This window comes from Mastigoproctus giganteus, chromosome 10, assembly GCF_048544385.1.
Source record: "Mastigoproctus giganteus isolate SK-2022 chromosome 10, ASM4854438v1, whole genome shotgun sequence".
Lineage (NCBI taxonomy): Eukaryota > Metazoa > Arthropoda > Arachnida > Uropygi > Thelyphonidae > Mastigoproctus > Mastigoproctus giganteus.
This window is the reverse complement of record NC_143584.1, coordinates 214,826,347-214,846,483: the sequence shown is the minus strand read 5'-3', so window position 1 is coordinate 214,846,483 and position 20,137 is coordinate 214,826,347. Positions and strand designations below refer to the sequence as shown.

The 20,137-nt window shown below is 39.1% G+C and overlaps 1 protein-coding gene across 2 annotated transcripts in view; it reads right to left on the bottom strand.

The window, feature by feature from the left end:
- LOC150079894 (KICSTOR complex protein ITFG2-like) overlaps nt 1-7,371 on the bottom strand; it is a 39,665-nt gene extending 32,294 nt beyond the window's left edge. For both annotated transcript variants that reach the window (XM_090382740.1, XM_090382741.1), the window contains exons 1-2: nt 7,107-7,371; nt 3,048-3,143 (exon numbers count right to left, since the gene is read on the bottom strand). In XM_090382740.1, the coding sequence (XP_090238866.1) occupies nt 3,048-3,143; nt 7,107-7,202 (192 nt within the window). In that variant the 5' untranslated portion in view covers nt 7,203-7,371. The remainder of the gene's footprint in view (nt 1-3,047; nt 3,144-7,106) is intronic.
- Nucleotides 7,372-20,137: the final 12,766 nt, after the last annotated feature.

The window sequence follows — 20,137 nt, the reverse complement described above, 5'->3', positions numbered from 1 at the left end:
TTAAGCAAACTCAATCAGAATTCATGATGTCCAGAAATCCATTTTTTGATTTTTAGAAATCAAAATTAACCTACTCATGGTTTCTGTTTATCGTCATGTGAGGATTCCTCTTCCCTTATTCCTAATTCACTTATTCCTGAATGCACTGGTTAAAGAATAAAAATTCCTGGTTAAAAAAACTGGTTAAAAATTCCTGAATCACTGGTTAAAGAAGCATTACAGGATCATCTAGACAAGATTGCAGTAATAGTTAAGACACAGCATGGGTTTGGTAAAGGGAGGTCTTGTCTGACCAATTTGATTGGATACTATGATGTGGTCACAAAGGAACTGAATGCCAAAAATAATTTTGATATCATATACTTGGATTTCAGGAAAGCTTTTGATACTGTTGTACATGGAAGACTGCTATACAAATTGGAGAGATATGGTATTAAGGGTAAGTTGCTACAATGGATAAAGGAATGGTTGAGTGGGAGATGACAGAGAGTGGTAATCAATGGTCACTGCTCTTCGTGGACAAATGTTATTAGTGGAGCTCCCCGGTGTTCAGTGTTGGACCCATTGTTGTTTTCAGTATTTATCAATGATATTGATGAAGGTATCAGGTTTAATGTCCAAGTTTGCAGAACAACAGTAAAGACAGTATGCTACTCCAACTGGATCAAGATAAGTTGGGAAAATGGGCTGAGAAGTGGCAACTGAAGTTTAACGCTGACAAATGCAAAGTACTGCAAATGGGTAGCCGAAGCTAAACGTACCAACTGTGTGGTAATACACTCAGGGAGGTGGAAAGTGAAAAAGACCTGGGGGTAATTGTGCAGTCAAATATGAAGTTTGCTGAGCAGTGCAGACAGGTTGCCAGGGCAGGTCATTGAGTCTTGTCAATGATATATAGGAATTTTGCTAGCAGGGACAGGGAGGTGATTATTCCGTTATACAAGGCAATGGTCAGGCCACACCTAGAGTATTGCATACTGATCTGCAGTCCTCATTTTAGGAAGGATGTAGAGTTGCTAGAACGAGTACAAAGAAGGGCAACAAGATTGGTGAGGGGGAAAAAGGGTGTTCTTACGAAGAAAGGCTTAAGTTCTGCAAATTACAGCGCCTGGAGAGTAGGCACCTGTGAGGTGATCTGATTGAGGTGTATCAGGCCTTGAATGGGTTGAGCAAGCTGAATGCTGATGGGATTCTTTCTCTTGCTCAGATTAAGAACCTGAGGGGACATAGATTCAAACTGAGGAAAGACAGTTGTATAATAGATATGCAGAAAGTTGCCTTTAGCCAGCGGGTGGTTGATTGGTGGAACAGACTTCCATCTTTTGTTGTGGAAGTTGATAATCTAAATAAATTTAAGGCTGAGCTGAACAGACATTTGGAATGAATGGAGGGGTGAAATGAGAGGGTTTTTTTCCTTCTTTTTGGCTGATGCTGCATAAGCTTGCTTCCTTGCATTGTATACCTCTACTAATGCTAATGCTCTGCCTTAGATTTTGTGTTTCTTAACTAAGAGCATAACTCCCCCCCCCACCTCTTATCCTGTCTGTCCTTTATGTATACATTGTACTCCCCAAATTAAAATTCTGCATCCCTTATATCTGAGTGACAACCACATCTCTGAAATCCCAACAATGTCTGCATTTTACATCTTGACCAGCATTTTAAATTCATCAAATCTTTTACTATACTCCTAGCACTGGTGTACATGCAAGTATACAGGTACCTGTTCTTACTCTTAGTTACTGTAACATAGCCCATGTATATACTTGTTTCATGACTCCCACCAGTTCTTGAAATCACCAGCAACTTGCTTTCAAGGCTGCTGCTCATTCCAATAGAAGCAGTCCAAGACTGCTTCTATTGCAATGAGCTTAACAATGAGATTAACAATAGCTGGAGGCACACAAAATGCCTCTGGCTATTGTTAATCTATTAGTTTGTGTATCCCCTCAACTCTTTTTTTGCATATCACATTTTTACTGTTAGATGTTGGAATCTTTTCTAAAAAAACATTATGATGGGGTCAATACAATATCTATGACTAACACACTTGGGGGGCCTACTGGGATTGATTTTTCTTCTATATAATGTTCAAAATTCAGTTAATTCATTTCATAGTGATAATCCCCATTCTTCGGTTGGGCTTTAAATATAAGTAAAGAATTAGGAGAAAAAATCATTATTCTCTCTCAGAATGAGCAATATATAGACAAAGTTTTACTTTGTGGAACTAAAGCTGCTTTTCTAACTTTTTCGCTTTGGTTCCATTTACATTTTCTCTATGTTTTTGCAACTGTATGAGTGTTATGCAATCATATTTTTTCCATTTAATTTACATTATCAAGCTAAAAGGATTTATTAATTGACATTATCAAGCTGTTCTTCTAAAAGGATTCTATTTACTGAACATTTCTTCAATTGGAATCAATTGGAAACATTTAATTATTCATCATAAAGTTCTTTCAGTGCATTCATGTTCTTTATCTTCATTTAGTTTTTTGAGAATTTTCTTTATCATAGGAAGTTTGTTTTTTATAGAATAAAAGTCATTTTGACTCATCTTTATTATTACATTTATCAAAATCATTGATATGACTTTTCGGATGCAGATAGAAACATATTTGGCAATTTAAATAACTCGCCTTCTGAAAGCTTCTTTTTCCTTTTATTTTTTATTTTTCCTTCTTTTTCCTGATATGTCAGTTAGTGCTGAAATTCTTTTGACTAATTTTGTCAGCCGTAAAAGACTTCCTTATCTTGCCTTGATTTCTTGATTTCTATCTTGCCACATTAGACACTTTGTCTTCCTTGGCTGCACAAAATTCTGATTTTTAATGAAGATATAACTATTTGAAAAAAAAAAAAAAAAACCCTTAAAAGTTCACCTCAACAATCACAAGTTACAAAATCCGAATAGAAAGAACAAAATCCGAATAGAAAGAACCACTACCTTAGCACATCATGGAATACTAAACTTTTGGACAGTGTATATAAATCAATCAGTATTGTAATATGATATTTCTTCAATACTTTTGAAGAAATCTTACCATGCCTAAATCATGTGCTTCTGCCCATTGCTGAGTTTGCTGCTCTTTGTACACTGCCAAATCTCCTTGAAGGTTAGCAACAACCAGTTCTGTATTCTAGGGAAATAAAAAAAAAATAAGGATGAAATGAAATTTGGTAAAGAAAATGCTAGAATTTACCACATTAATATAATTCAGCAATTAATATAAAAATACTATTAAAAATTAAATACATTCTATTATAATCACTGCCTAGATCAGTAATTGTAAATCTAAGGAAGGCAAACTTAATGTTTTTTTTTTTAATAATCATAGTCTCTTTATACGGAAATAATGTATGAATTTATCTCTCCTAACTAATCACGTAATGCTACAATTTTCGGACACTGTAGTTCTTATTTAAAGGATGGTTATTTGATTTTTGAATAAACAATTTGGCAACTAATGTACTGGAATATCATAATCTGTGACATTATAAATAAATAAATAAATAAATTTTCTGTTTATACTCAGAGACGACCAAACGGTCAGAGGAGTTCACAAGATAGACAGATAGATAGAATACAAGAAACAGCACCGTATTCAGTAGTCACGGGCTTGAACCCCGGTCACTCAAGGCACCTGTACTCATGCACCCGCGCACCTGACCACTAGGCTACGGCGGCATATATAGAAGTGTTATTCTCAAATTTCAGTGACACAAGGATATATTTTGAGGTGGAAAATTTTCTGTGAAACCCTAAGCTAAACAAAGTTGTTTCCATGCTCTAAATTCTTTCAATTTTTAAATATTTATAAAGTGTGGATATTTGTAAAACCCTCCTCAAAGTATCTCTACAGATCACCCCTCCCCCAAAGGTTATACAGACTACAGTTGGAAATTGTTGGTACAGTGGTTTTGAAAAGGCCTGGGTTCAAATTTGGTCAGAGACTAGAGAGATTAACTAGAGGGAATACTCACACGTGATTTTCAGGTGAGTTATTCCAGGTTTTTCACTCTGCACAACATGCAGGTCAACCCATGAACACACTGGAAACATAGCAGACTAGAGCAAAATGGCCTAATATGCTCATTCTATGCAACCAATAACAATGACAACAATCACTATATTGTGTCAATTTTGCTGTTTTATGGAATGAAACATCACACAAACAAGTATTAATAGTTAAATGAATATCACAAATATATAAGTGAAGGAAATTAACTGAGGTTTCAAAAATAATTACACATTCTTCTCGGCATAACTGCTGTATGTTACCATACCAAACACTATTTACTCAATGAAGTATGCTATTTCAAAGTCGTTACATCTGACAAAACACATGAACAAATTAATGAGTTCTCTGACTCCAATTATAGCATCAGTTTTTAGTGGATCTCTCTGAATCAGTTTCTTGCAATTGGCAGCAAGAATCTGTGTTTATTCAACCTAAAGTGCAGTCACCAGCTCAGTTGTCAAAAAGGGCATAATTGGCCACATACTGAATCGGCTTTCCAATTCATCCCAAAGGTGTTTGATTGAATTCAGGTCTGCACTCTGGGCAGCCATGCGAGTTGTTGAATCTGGTTTTTCTCAAACCAGGATTTTATACTGCTTACTGCATGGGCTAGAGCAGGAGTGGCCAACTTAATGTGATGCGATCTACTTTTTTCCTTCAAAATGTGCTGCAATCTACTATCCCAAAAATTTCATTGCACAAGGTGCACAAATCGAGGGATGACTGTATATTTAAAATTTTCGTCGTGATCAACTGAAATTAAATTTGTGATCGACTTGTTGGCCACCCCTGGGCTAGAGCATTATTGTACTACAACACAGAGAACCCCTTTCCACAGAACTGTCAGGATGTGGGAATCACAGAATTTATCATTATCCAAGATACAGTAAAGTATACAACTCAACACTGATGGTTGTTGGCACTACAACTAATGATGAAGTCTGAACCATGAAAACCAGCCCACAATGCAAACCGACCTCTTTCAAACATTGGTGTGGACACAATACACTGTAGTAGATGATGTTCCCTTGGTGTTCTTCATGCCCATACTCAAATGTTTGATCTGAAAACAATGCAATATGACTCTTCATTCAATAGGAACTGCATCCACTGTTCCACAGAACTAGGCATCACTGCAAATGATGTCTAGTTTTGTTGGTGTGATTGGGGCCTTATGTGGAGGGAGTATATTAAATGGATTTACATCTAGAGCTGCTACACTTATTGATATCTTGTGGTTATCTGGAACTCTAACATAACCTTTTCCAAGAGTATTGTTCAGTTTACTTTCTTCACAGAGCAGTGATTCTAACACAATTTTTTTGGCTACCTGACTATTTGCACACACCAATATCACCTTTGTTCCTCCTTCTTTTCAGTATATCAGATACAGCTGACTTTGCGATGTTCAAATATGCACATGTCATATGCAATGATATGCAATTGATAATATGGCATCAAACAATTAAGCCTCGTTAAATAGTTTTCCATGACTCATTCTGATCATCTGTGATATCTCTTGCAACCAAGATTGGATGAGTGTGCCTTGGTCATGCACCCCCCCCCATCTGCTTTTACACTTGCTCTGTTCACACTATTCATCAGGAATGACACATGCCTATGATGCTCCTTTGTGCAAAGTCTTTATTGGTGCTTCCCTCAAAAAAATAATAATAAATAACTGTAGACTATTTTAATATATTCTGTACTGTTCAATGAACACATAACAAGATACAATTTGGAATAAAAAAAAAACTACAACTATATTCTAACACTTTACAACGGCAACAAAAAAAAAATATTTTTATCTAAATATCTATCATTCTGTTCCTTATAATTTATGGCTGAAAGCAAATTTTGGATGACAATATAATGGGCTGATAACTTTTAAAAAGTAAAGTTCATAGTAAAGTACAAAAAAAAAAAAAACAAGAATAATCATTCTCATTTTTAATTGTTCTTTTATTTTAATTTTTAAAATTTATAAACTTTGAATGGCACCCCTTTTGATTAAACACCTTTTTTACAATGCACAATCTGCACACAGAAGAATATTTTTGGTAGAGTAACACAACATGGTCATAACATCACTTGCTGCGAGGATATCTGGCCCATAACAGTAAGAGATGTCCCTGCACCCTCCCAATCACCTCATGAGTACTGAAATTCTTTTAAAATATATAACTTATAACCAGGATAAGATACTTCTGTAGAGTGGACAAATTTCCATGTTCGCCTCCTCCTCCTCCCTTAAGTAAACTGTGAATTTACAGTACAGTACTAAATCCTCTAACTCATCCAACCAAAGCTGGTGAAGGTGCCTTGGTCATGTGCCTTGCCCCTAGTTCTGCTTTTAAACAATGATTTTGATCACTTCAACAGTCTTTAAAAAGAAAAGTAAAAATATATTTCAACAATTTCAAGGAAGTTGTTGAAAAAATTCAAGGAACAACTTTATAATAATTTTATGAACTTTAATCAATTAAAGGAAGAACTTGAATAAATTAAAGAACTTTAATCAATTAAAGGAAGAAATGGACAAACTTTTTAATGGTTGGGTGAAATAGGATTATTATTATTATGTATTTATTTTGGCTGATACTGTATAAGCTTGCTTTCTTGCATCATATGCCTCTACTAATGCTAATGGGCTCACATCTGGTGAGTATGGGCTTGGCACACCCAGGGTCCTGAGCTGGATGTCATCATTCTTCTCTTTCTTGGTGATTCCCTTCTACTTCTAACACACACATACACGCTCTCTCTCTCTCTCTCTTTGGCTGGTGCAGCAAAAGCCTCAGGCTTCCTTGCACCATATGGATAATAATAATAATGCTAACTTATTTAAAAGGATAACTGGTGCTGTCTTGAGGGTGTTCATAAATAAAAATTCTGGAAATCGTTAATAGTTTACATTCAATCACACTCACAAGTCTTAATGAAATCATTATGTAACCTGAGGCCACAGCCAAATCCCAAGCGAATTAGAAAGAGATGCATACATCAGCTTCATCCGCGAATAACACAGGGGGAGGGGAACTGAATGAAAGAAACCAAATCGAATCAGAACACGAGCTTTACCTCATCGTTATCAGCATCTCCTAGTGTTATTGCATCCTTTGCAATATTCCCCCTGAACTCGAATTCAAGATGCTCAACGAAGGCAACTGCTCTCATTATGAGCAATGATATTATGTAAATAATATTATTTACATTTAGCCCTAAAATTGTATCATAAGAAGCAAAGTGCGATTACACACTATCTCGCGAATAAACATCCATAGAGATTGAGAATATTAAACGAAGAATCTGGAATTCAAGCGTCACATTCAACTTCTCTCAAGTATATTCCATTCCTAAATTAATTTTCATTAAGGAAAATAACCCATGATGCCAATAACAGCCTACATCAATAAGCGACAAACTTCAAAAACACACCTTCACAAGCCATATGGCTGACAACAGCGCCACAATTGAGCAAAAAAATGAAAATAGAATAATGGGTAAAAAAAAAAAAAAAAAAATAGAAAACAGAATAAGTGAAAATAGAGTAAAACAGTACGTAGGTAACTATCAAGTTGAATTTGAATTTGTTCAACTTATCAACCTCAACTATCTACGAAGGCAACTTGTTCCAGTAATCAACAACTCGCCATCTTCAAGAAAACTTCCTACAATCTATTCATCCTATTCTGAGTGTAGTAGCAACTGTGTGGCACTACACTGAGGGTGGTAGAGAAAGAAAAAGACCTGGGGGTAATTGTGCAGTCAGATATGAAGTTTTCTGAGCAGTGCAGACAGGCAGCCAGAGCAGGTCATGGGGCCTTGTTAATGACATACAGGAATTTTGCTAGTAGGGATGAGGTGATTCTTGCTTTGTATAAGGCAATGGCCAGGCTCTGCCTTCAGTACTGCATACAGGTCTGGAGGCCTAATTTTAGGAATGATGTAGAGTTGCTAGAACGAGTACAGAGAAGGGCAACTAGTTCTGGAATTCTTTATAACTGCGAAAAGTCCGATTTCCTTAATTTTACTAACTCCTTTTAAACCTCAATTAGAGCCTTATAAACCTCAATCAAGTTCCCTCTAAAGTTGTTAAGCTTTGTAGTCCATATAATCGAAGTCTTTTCTCGTACAGTCGCCTTTTTGTTGTGTCCTCGTGGGTAGCTCAGTTGGTAGGATCACTGTCATCCCACACCATGTGGAAAAGACCTGCGTTCGAATCCTGTCGATGACGGAAGTAATTATTATGCATCTTTTTCATAACGTGGCTAAGTTAGTCGGTATCAAGCGAGAGCAGCATGCTTTTTTCTCCCGAAAACTCGGGTTTTTCGTCCAGCAACAAGAAAATCGACCTCAGAAAACACGCCATTTACAGACAATATACATAGAGCAACATGGCTTTAGTCGCCGATGCTCCTAATATCCAACAACAACAACAACAACAGCCCTTTTTTTGTACAAAGACAGGAAATTGGCATGGTGAGTTTCCCATCTTTGGACCCTTTCGAGAAGCTCAATGTCTTTTTCAGATGAGATCTCCATACTTCGACACAGTATTCCAAATGTAGTCGTACAATTGCCTTATACAGTGGGATTATGAACTCCCTATCTCTACAGGATAACGTTCGATAAATCATCGATAGAACATATTGGGCTTTTTCTGACTGCCTGTTTACTTTACCAGAAATCTACATATCTGCCCATAACGTAACTCCCAGATCCTTTATTCCTTTACTGTTTTTAATTCAACCATACTATATGTATAATTTATTTTTGGGGATTGCTATTTCACAAATGTAAGACCTTATATTTTGGTGCATTGAAACATAGTTGCCACTTCTCTGACCATTCTTGAAGACTGTTCAAATCAACCTGAAGGATACCTTTAAAAGGCTTCAAGGCTCCAACATCCTTCGTCCTAGACAAGACGAAGTTGAAGGTGTCCAAACATGCTAAAGTCGATTTATCGGCAACAGCGATGATCCCAGGTAGACGCTAAAAGTTCTACAACCTCCCCTTTATGATCAAAATAATATTTTTTATTGGTACATGGTGATTAAAGTTTAATGATTCTCTGGAACACTGCTTTAGCCTCCCCTTTACTGTTTCAGCACACCCATTTAACTGCTCAATCCCTCCCCGTCAGCAGAAAATTCTGGGACCATGGACGAAAAAACTAGTATGGTATCCCAGACGAGCCTGATCTAGAGCTCCAGAGCAGCACTAAAATTGACTGTCTACTTTGAATGGCTGTCGTTGGGAAAAAGATAAAGACTGTTGGTTACATGGTAGGATTAGATGATATTCTTACAGATAAGTGAGAAAGTTATGTTAGGTCATTAAGAAAGGCCATTAAGGACAAGTTGCTGCTATGGATAAAGGGATCGTTGAGTGGGAGAAGACAGAGAATGGTAATCAATGGACACTGCTCTTTGCGGACTAATGTTAATAGTGGAGCCCCCACAGTTTGGTGTTGGGCTCCTTGTTATATTCTGTATTTATGAATGATATTATGAATGGTTAAGACATCCAAGGCGGATATTGTTGGGATATCAGAGACTCAGATATAAGGGATGCAGAAGTGGAATTTGGGGAGTACAATATGTACAGAAAGGATAGACAGGATAGGAAGGGAGGAGGGGCTGTTATGTTGCTAGTTAAAAAACACATAAAATCTAAGGAAGTGCATCCAGTTGAGACAGATAGACAGTGAAATGTTGAGTCAGTTTGGTGTAACATAAGCACTGGGAAAGCAAAAATGAGGGTAGGAGTTTGTTATAGGCCTAATGACTCTGATGAGTACAATGAACAATTACACAGAGAAATAGAGTGGGCCAGTAAATCAGATTGTCTTATAATGGAGGATTTTAACTTTCCAGATATTGACTGGAACTTGTGGATAGGTTACTCGCACACTAGCAAGGCTTTTGTAGATTTATTGGATCACTGTTTTCTACAGCAGCATGTTAGAGAGGCAACAAGAGGGAGTAACACTCTTGATCTGATTATTAGCAGTGATTATTCATGCATTAAGAATTTACAGATAACGGAACGACTAGGGGCAGTGATCACAGTGTACTGATGTGGGATTTACTTATTTACTATCATCAGGGGTACAGGGAAGGGTTTTTGCTTTCGTAAAGGCGACTTCAGTGGTCTCAGAAATTTTTTAGGTTCTCTAAAGTGGGATCAACGGATGATGTTACCAACAGTAAATTCTAAATGGAAGCATTCAAGGAAGTAATTTTGGAAGCTACTAGCATTTTTGTTCCAACTAAGAAATACTGCTCTAGGTTTATGCCCAAATGTGTCAGATGAACTAATGAGACACGTGAGAGAGAAGAAAATGCATGGGATGCACATAAATTGTCAGGCGACACAGAAGCCTCTAGTTTTCGAGCTAGTCTGTAATCAAGTCACAAAGGAGGTTAGGCAAGTGAAGGCAGATTATGAAAAATCTTTGGCAAAGGATGCAAAGAAAAATGGCAAAGACTCCTTTACTTGTATAAACTGTAAAAGGGATGAATCAGATTGGTCCACTTGATATCAACCGTTTGACTGTAGATGATCATTCTCAGATAGCTGCCGAAATAAATGAGTATTTTGCATCTACATTCACACATGAGGAGTTATTCAAGGAAGAGAGGGCCAGATGTTAATCAAACTCTAACTGGGAGTTAAATGATTTTGTAATAACTGAGAGCAAACTGGAGAAGTTGAAGTTAAACATAAGAAAGACACCTGGAACAGATGGAATCTATCCAGTTACATTAATGAAGGTGGCAAAGAAGTAAGCAAACCCTTGGCCGTAATTATAAGAGCACCTTGGACTCAGGGGAATACCCAAGGACTGGAGATGTTCAAATGTGTCCCCAATTCACAAAGGGGGAACAAAGGGTGACATGAGTAATTAGAGACTGTGGCCGAGTGGGCAGGAGCGGGAGTGCAGTAGCACACGCTCTCTGAGTAGACCGGGGTTCAAGCCCCTGACTGGTGAATACGGTCAATCTGCCAACCCGCACTGGACCAGCGTGGCAGATTATGGTCCATTTCCCTCAGCATGAATTGTTGAGGAGGCTTCCGTCCTGCAGTGTGTTGATAATGGCTGCACTTTACTTTTTTTTAGTTTGACTTCTGTTACATGGAAAATAATGGAATCACTGGATAAAAAAGCATTGCAGAATCATCTAGACAAGACAGCAGTGATAATTCAGACACAGCATGGGTTTGTCAAGGGGAAGTCTTGTCTGAGCAATCTGATTGAATATTATGATGTGGTCACAAAGGCACCGGATGGAAAAAATAATTTTGATATCATAAGTTGGATTTCAGGAAGACTTTTGATACTGTTGCACATGGAAGACTACTATACAAATTTGAGCAGTATGGCATTGAGGGCAATTTGCTACAATGGATAAAAGGATGGTTCAGTGGGAGAACACAGAGAATGGTAATCAATGGATACTGTTCTACATGGACTAATGTTATTAGTGGTATCCCTCAGAGTTCGGTGTGGGCCATTTGTTGTTTTGTATATTTATCAATGATATTGATGAAGGTATATGAAGCTTAATGTCAAAGTTTGCAGATGATACAAAGGTTGGCAGGGTTGTTAATAACAGTAATGAGAGTATGCTACTGCAACAGGATCTGGAAAACTTCGGCAGATGAGCTGAGAAGTGGCAACTGAAGTTTAACATTGACAAATGCCAAGTACTGCATATAGATAGCAGTAACCCCAAAGAAATGTACCAACTGGGTGGTGTTACAATCAGGGTAGTGGAGAATGAAAGAGACCTGGGAGTAATTATGCAGTCAGATATGAAGTTTTCTGATAGTGCAGACAGGGTGCCAGAGTAGGTCATGGGGTCTGTCAATGATATACAGGAATTTTGCGGGTAGGGATAAGGAAGTTATTACCCCTCTGTATAAGGCAATGTTCAGGCCACACCTTGAGTACTGCGTACAGGTCTGGAAGCCTCATTTTAGAAAGGGGTAGAGTTGCTAAAACGAGTAGAGAGAAGGGCGATAAGACTGGTGAAGACAACAAAAGGGTGCTCTTATGTAGAAAGTCTTAAGTTCTGCCAATTGCAGCTTGTGGAGACTAGGCACCTGTGAGGCGATCTGATTGAGGTGTATAAGGCCTTGAATGGACTGAAAAGGCTCACTGCTAATGGGATTCTTCCTCTTGCTCAGATTACAGCCCTGAGGGGGCACAGATTCAAACTGAGAAAGTTTGCCTTTAGCCAGCGGGTAGTTGATTGCTGGAACAAACTTCCATCTGAGTGGTAAACGTTTGGAGCGAATGGGTGGGTGAAATGGAATTTTTTTTTTTTTTTTTTGGCTGATGCCGTATAAGCTTGATTTCTTGCATCATATGCATCTACTAATGCTAATGTTAATATGCAGTAATTTTGCTAGCAGCGATGAGGAGGTAACTATCCCTTTGAATAACGCAATGGTCAGGCCACACCTTGAGTACTGATAAATGTCTGCAGGCCTCATTTTAGGATGGATGTAGAGCTGATGGAGAGAGTACGGAGAAGTGCAACGAAATTGGTGAATGTAACAAAGATTGCTGTTACGAAGAAAGGCTTAAGCTCTTCAAATTGCCACATCTGGAGACTAGGCGCCTGCAAAGTGAGCTAATTGAGGTGTATAAGGCCTTGAATCGTTTGAGCAAGTTCAATGCTGATGGGATTCTTCCTCTCGCCCACATTAATCGCCCGAGACATAAATTCAAATTGAGCAAAGACATTTCTATACAATTCTGGTCGAAGAACCCATTTTCAGATGAATCCTCTGCAATCATGATGGGAGACATCTGGTACGAAAGATTTCCAGACAAATCGTGATATCCGTTGCTCCATTTGTATCAAGGAGTAATGTACACCACGAAAACATTCCCTATACGATACAACACCGCTAACTGTATTTTTGACACCTGGAAAGATCAATCCATGGTCTCGTGCTCTTTTGCAATGTTTTTATCCTCCTATCAATGTGAAGCAGCATGAAGAAAGATTCATCAGACCAGGCAATGTTTTGCTGTTTCCCTGCTGTCCAGTGCTGGTGTTCCTTAGCTCACTGTAACTTTACCTTTTTTTTCCCCTGGAATTCGGTTCAGCTGCGATACCTATCCGTAACGAGGTACGAGTGGTGCGTTCTGAAATGGTCCTTAGCTTGCCGCTGTTGTAGTCGGTTACAAACTGGAACGTTGTGGCATTAAGAGTAAGATACTGCTATGGATTTAAAGTGATGGTTGAGTGGAAATATACAGACAGTGGTTATAATTAGGCACTGCTCATCATGCACTAATGTTGTTAGTGGAGTCCTCCAGGGTTCAGTGCTAGGACCATTGTTCTTTTCAGTATTTATTAATGATATTGATGAAATGATATCAGACTTAATGTCTAAGTTTGCAGATGATACAAAAGTTGGCAGCGTGGTTAGTAACAGTAATAACGGTATGCTACTGCAACAAGATTTAGAAAAATTAGGTAAATGGGCTGTGAATTGGCAGTTGAAATTTAACATTGACAAATGTAAGGTGTTGCATATTGGTAGCAGTAATCTCAGAATAACTTATCAACTGTGTGGTACTACACTCAGGGTAGTAGAAAATAAAAAAGACAAGTGGGTAATTGTCCAGTCAGATATGAAATTCTGTTAACTGTGCAGGCATGTTGCCAGAACAGCTCATGGGGTTTTGTCAATGATATACAGAAACTTTACTAGTAGGGATAAGAAGGTGATTGTCCCTTTGTACAAGGACATGATGGTTAGGCCGCATCTTGAGTATTGTATCCAGGTTTGGAGACCACACTTTAGGAAGGATGTAGACCTGCTGGAACGAGGTGCAGAGAAGAGCAACGAGATGGTGAAGGGAACAAAAGGGAGCTCTTACCAAGAAAGCCTTGTTCTACAAATTGTAAAGTCTGGAGACTAGGCACCTATTGGGTGATCTGACTGAAGTGTTTAAGGCCTTGAATGGATTGAGTAAGATGAAACTTCCTCTTGCTGAGATTGCACACTTGAGGGAGCATAAATTCGAGTGGAGGAAGGATGGTTGCAGGATAGGTGGAAGTTTGTCTTCAGTCAGCGGGTGGTTAAATGTTGGAGCAGGCTTCCATCTGTTGTTGTGGAATTGGATGGTTTGAATAAATTTAAGAAAGAACTAGACAAATTCTTGGAGGGTATGGATGGGTATGGATTGGTTTTTTTGGCTGATGCTTTATAACCTTGCTTTCTTGCATCATTTGCGACTACTAATAAATTGTATTGTATGGTTGCTATTTGACTCAACTAGGCCCTTTCCTTTCCACACTTCAATGACACGAGGAATTTTATTAGCTTTCTTCTTTCGTTCTATGGCTGAGTTAGTCTGTCTCAAGCGTGGATAGCAAAGTTTTGCCCCATTTTTTTTTTTTTTTTTTTTTTTAACAGTAACTTATTGTGCGGGACTGAATGAAATGAAATGCTTTTGTAAATCCGAAACAATGTCAAAATACTTTCCTACATCCATCTCATTAGTCATTCTGTCAAGATAGCTAACCAAGTTGGTTAAAAATTGTTTTTCCCTTACAAACTATAACGTGTTTCCTTCAGAATTCCATTTCCACCTACAATGATCACTCTTGATCATTGCTTCCCTGATTTTTTTCTACCTCTGAAGTCAGATTTTTCGGTTGGCAGTTACCTACTTCACTCTTACAACTGAGTGATCACTGAATTATGACCAGCCAATGAAACTGAATGCGACCCATTGACCACGTGAGGCACGAGAGTGCGCAGTTAGTCGACCTACGTAGCATACATAAGGGGTCAGTGGTTCAGTAGGTAGTAAAATTCCGAGCGTGATGGGTAAAAGGAAGGATTTATCAGACTTTGATAAAGGACAGATAATGGGTGCTCGACGAGCTGGTGCCTCGATTTCCCAAACGGCTGAACTGTTGGGGTGTTTGAGAGCCGCCGTAGTTAAAGTGTACCAGTACTGGCGTCAAAATGGTCAAACAACGACCCGATGACACTGCAAAGGTCAGCGAAAGTTTGATGTTAAAGATGAGCGACGGGTCTGACGACTCGTACAAGCGAACAGGTGCAGCACTGTTGAAGGGTTGACTACCCAATACAACATGGGCCAACCCGAAACAATATCTGGCATGACCATGCGTCGCACGTTCTCACGTATGGGCTATACCAACAGACAACCCCTACGGCATCCTCTCCTAACCAAGGTTCATCGGCGTAAAAGACTCGCCTGATGCAAAGAGCATGCAAGTTGCACGTTAGAAGACTGGAAGAAGGTGTGCTGGTCGGACGAGTCACGTTATTTACTCCACAACGTGGATGGTTGGTTGTGTACGGATTTGGCATAAACAACATGAGGCTCTAGCCAGTGGAGGCGGTTGTATGGTGCAGACCTTGTTTCACTGGCAGGAACTTGGACCCCTGGTGCATGTGGAACAACGTATTAGTGGTCTCCGCTATCGTCGACTGCTTGCTGACTGTGTAAACTCTGCTATGTTACACTTTTTCCCGAATGGCGATGGTGTCTTCCAAGATGACAGGGAGGTAAGTGATTTTGTAATAACTTAAGAGCAAAGTGGAGGAGAAAGTGTTGAAATTAAACAAAAAGACACCTGGGGTGGACGGAATCTATCCAGTTATATTAAAGGAGGCAGCAAAGAAAATAAGCAAACCCTTAGCAATAATTATGAGGGCTTCCTTGGACTCAGGGGAGGCTTCATGGACTCTAGGTGTGCAAATATATCACCAATTCACAAAGGGGGTTCAAAAGGTGACACAAGTAATTATAGATCTGCTAGTTTAACTTGTGTTCCAGGGAAAATAATGGAATCACTGGTTAAAGAAGCATTGCAGGATCATCTAGACAAGACTGCAGCTATAGTTCAGACACAGCATGGGTTTGTTAAAGGGAGGTCTTGTCTAACCAATTTGATTGGATACTATGATGCGGTCACAAAGGAACTGAATGCCAAAACATAATTTTGATATCATATACTTGGATTTCAGGAAAGTTTTTGATACTGTTGCACATGGAAGACTGTACAAATGCTCTACAAATTGGAGAGGTATGGCATTAAGGGTGTTTCTACAATGGATAAAGGGATGGTTGAGTGGGAGACGACAGAGAGTGGTAATCAATGGACGCTACTCTTCGTGATAAAATGTTATTAGTGGAGTTCCCCAGGGTACGGTGTTGGGCCCATTGTTGTTTTGTATATTTATCAATGATATTGATGAAGGTATATGAAGTTTAATGTCTAACTTTGCAGATGATACAAAGGTTGGCAGGGTTGTTAACGACAGTAAAGACAGTATGCTACTCCAACTGGATCTAGATAAGTTGGGGAAATGGGCTGAGAAGTGGCAACTGAAGTTTAACATTGACAAATGCAAAGTACTGCATATGGGTAGCAATATCCGAATAGAAACGTACCAGCTGTGTGGTACTACACTCAAGGAGGTGGAGAATGAAAAAGACCTGGGGGTAATTGGGCAGTCAGATATGACGTTCGCTGAACAGTGCCTACTGGAGAGTAGGCACCTGCGAGGTGATCTGGTTGAGGTGTAAAGGCCTTCAATGCGATGAGCAAGCTGAATGCTGAAGGGATTCTTCCTCTTGCTCAGATTAAGAACTTGAGGGGGCATAGATTCAAATTGAGGAAAGACAGTTGTAGAATAGATGTGCGGAAATTTGCCTTTAGCTTGCGGGTAGTTGATTGGTGAACCGGACTTCCATTTTTTGTTGTGGAAGTTGATAGCCTAAATAAATTTAAGGGTAAGCTGGACAGGCATTTGGAACGAATGGAGGGGTGAAATGGGAGGGTTTTTTTTTTTTTTTTTTTTTTTTGGCTGATATATAAGTTTACTTTCTTGCATCGCATGCCTCACTAATGCTAATGCTAATGACAATGCGCCGCGCCATCGAGCATTTGTTGTGTAGGAATGGTGTGAGGAACATTTCTGACTTCCAGCATATCGATTGGCCTCCGAACTCTCCTGATATCAATCCATAGTGTTCCAGAAGTGCACTTCTGGGATAGGCATAGCAGTCGTCTGGATACATCAATCACGTCCATACCTGCACTGCTGACCGCATTACACACAGCTTGGTTGGCCAAAACTCCCGAACGCTTCCGACATCTTGTTGAATCAATGCCACGGCGGATACCTGCTATACTGAGGGCAAAAGGAGGCCCTACGAAGTATTAGGTAGGTGGTCATGATTCAGTGATCACTTAGTGTATTAATGTTACACTGGAAATATACCCAGTGGGTAGGAACATCTCTACATAATTGACGAAACCAACTACAAAGCCTTCACTACTTTTGCCCAGACTGTATTTGAAATGCGTCAAATTCACCTACAGCAAACTGTTCAGCGCACCCCCATCTTATAATGAACTCAAAACTCAATTCACAGAACATATCCTGAATGGAATCAAAGAAAACACCAACAGGATATTGATCTTTATCCTGACCTAACAGGAATCTCTCGAAGTTCACAAAGGAAGCTATCTGACAAACCCACCAACCCAAAAAAGGACTTTTCTACAATAGACATAAGAACTCCCAGCAATCCTTGAGCTTCATGAATCCATGTGCCTCCTCTCATCCCCTAAGAGAAGATTATCCAAGTCTTCTACCCAGTGTGGGACACTGCACATTGCCTACAAGTCATCCTTGGCTGAAGAAGATTAAATTGCTGACACTGGGCTCTTGCCCAATGTAGGACCCATTCACTTGCTGGCACCTCTTCTCTTCGAGGTGTAGGACAATACTGATTTTCCTACCTGTGTAGGAACTCACATAAATACTCCTCTGGGAGTGGGACTGGCATTTGACTTTTCAAATGCTGGGTCATGCTATTAGGCAACCTGACCTTGTGGGTCACTTGACCTCACAATCTTTTCTCTTCCTCCTGAGGTAGGGTGGGCTCCCCCCAAAGGGGGAGCCCTCGCCCTTTCTTCTGCTTACCTTCTTTCTTCTCCTCAATCTCTCGCCCCTTCTCCTATTTCAAAAAAATATATATATTATTTATTTTTTTATTTATTTATTTTTATTATATATATTTATTGTTATTTAGTTTTTATTTTTATTATTATTTTTTTTATTATTATTATTTTTTTATTTATTTATTATTTTTTTTCATAACCCGCACTAAGCAAACATGAACATACACTAACATATGCTATCTGGCCTTGACAGTACTGTCTTACTTCACAAGAGATTCAAATGCGGAGGTGTGCGAAAGCACCGGTGCCGCCTGTCAAAAAACACTATGTCATTATGTCACTATATGTTACACTGGCACTTCTCCAATTCAAGGGTATCGCCTCTGAATCCATTGATTCCTCATAATTAATCTGAGTAGTTCAATGCACTCTCTTACTAACTGCCTCAAAATTACTGGGTATATGTTATCAGTTCCAGGAGCCTTTCTCACCATTAGGCTAGAAAGATTTTGTAATAAAGTGTCTTCTGTAATTTCATTAATGATATTTTGATGTAGTCAAGCTTCACTTTCGCAATTTCTTCTTATCACGAAGAGTGATTCGTTTGTTAATATCGATTGCATACTGTTCGATTCTTTCCGCAATATGTGAATAATCTGTCTTTTCAGCAGCCATTATGTAAGCGTTCAATCTAATTTAATTCATTCTTTTCTTCTTTGTATTCATATATGTGAAAAACTCCTTCTCCCCATTCTTTGATTGCTAAACCATCAATTTCTTTGTATTTTCTTAATGATATACACTGCCCTACCATTAATATGCAGACACCTGCCTTTAGAAAAAAAAGAGCTTTTATTGTGTCATTTAATATTTTGTGATGAAACTTTTTTTTTTTTTTATGACAGCCTTCAATCTTCGCGGCATACTCTCAACCAGCTTTTTATAAATGTCAGATGATATGTTCCTCCACTCGGCCTTTAACACAGCCACCAGTTCAGCCTTGTTCCTTGGGCCATCTCGACGTGCACGTACCCGACGATCCAGTATATCCCAGTGTTGCTCGATAGGGTTCAGATCAGCACTCTGGGCTGGCCAATCCAACTTTTCCACACCCATGTTCTTAAACCACTCTGTTACGACCCGAGCAGTATGGCATGGCGCGTTGTCTTTCTGACGCAGGTATGGGCCTTCCCCGAAGTATTGCCATAATGTTGAAAGTGCATTTGTCCAGGCTGTCCTGATATTGCACAGCATTCATGGTTTTGTCGATAACGACTAATGGGCCCAAGGCAAACCATGAAAGGAGCCCCATATCATGACACTGCTTCCACCAAACTTCATTGTTGGGAGGATTCAATAAGGAAAGAACTGTTCCCCTAGTATTCGCAACACGCAGAAACGGCCATCAGACTGGTAGAATGCGAACCTCGACTCGTCTGTCCATAGGACTGTTTTCCACTGCTCTACAGTCCAGGATTCGCACTCCTTACACCATGTTAATCGGCATCTAGGATTTGTTGAGGTGATCAATTCTGTTCAACTGTTGAGGTAATTCTGTTGAACGTGTCATCTTGCATGCCCACTTGTGCAATTGCCTGTTCGAAGCCCAGTGTGCATATTTATAGCAAGTTCTGTGACGTGTTGCATGCATAGAAACTGCATCCATGGAGGGGTGTACGGATATTAATTGTAGGGCAGTGTATATGTATTCAGGCTACTGTGACTACTAATTCTTTAAACGTATTGCATAATATAAATGTATTCGCCATCTGTCCGCCATCTCTATGGTTGACAGAGGCTATGTAGCACTGTAAGCTGTCGAAGTTGTCTTTCCTGAAATGAAGATTCAGTCTTCTTCCTTCAACAACCGCTACCCCCCTCTCTCCCTCTCTCTTCATCGTACAACTTAGAACTCCGGGATTACTTCCTTCAGTTGTTCCTTTACTGTCAGGTCATGATGTTAACTGGTTCGTGGGTAATTATCAAGTCTAAAACATTCTTGCTCCTAATACATTTTCTATAATATGCTAATCCATACAATAACCATCTAGATGATTAACAAATTTTGTTCCTCATGATGAGTTTTTCTCCCACTTTCTCCAGTCAATAAGGAGAAAAACTGAAGTC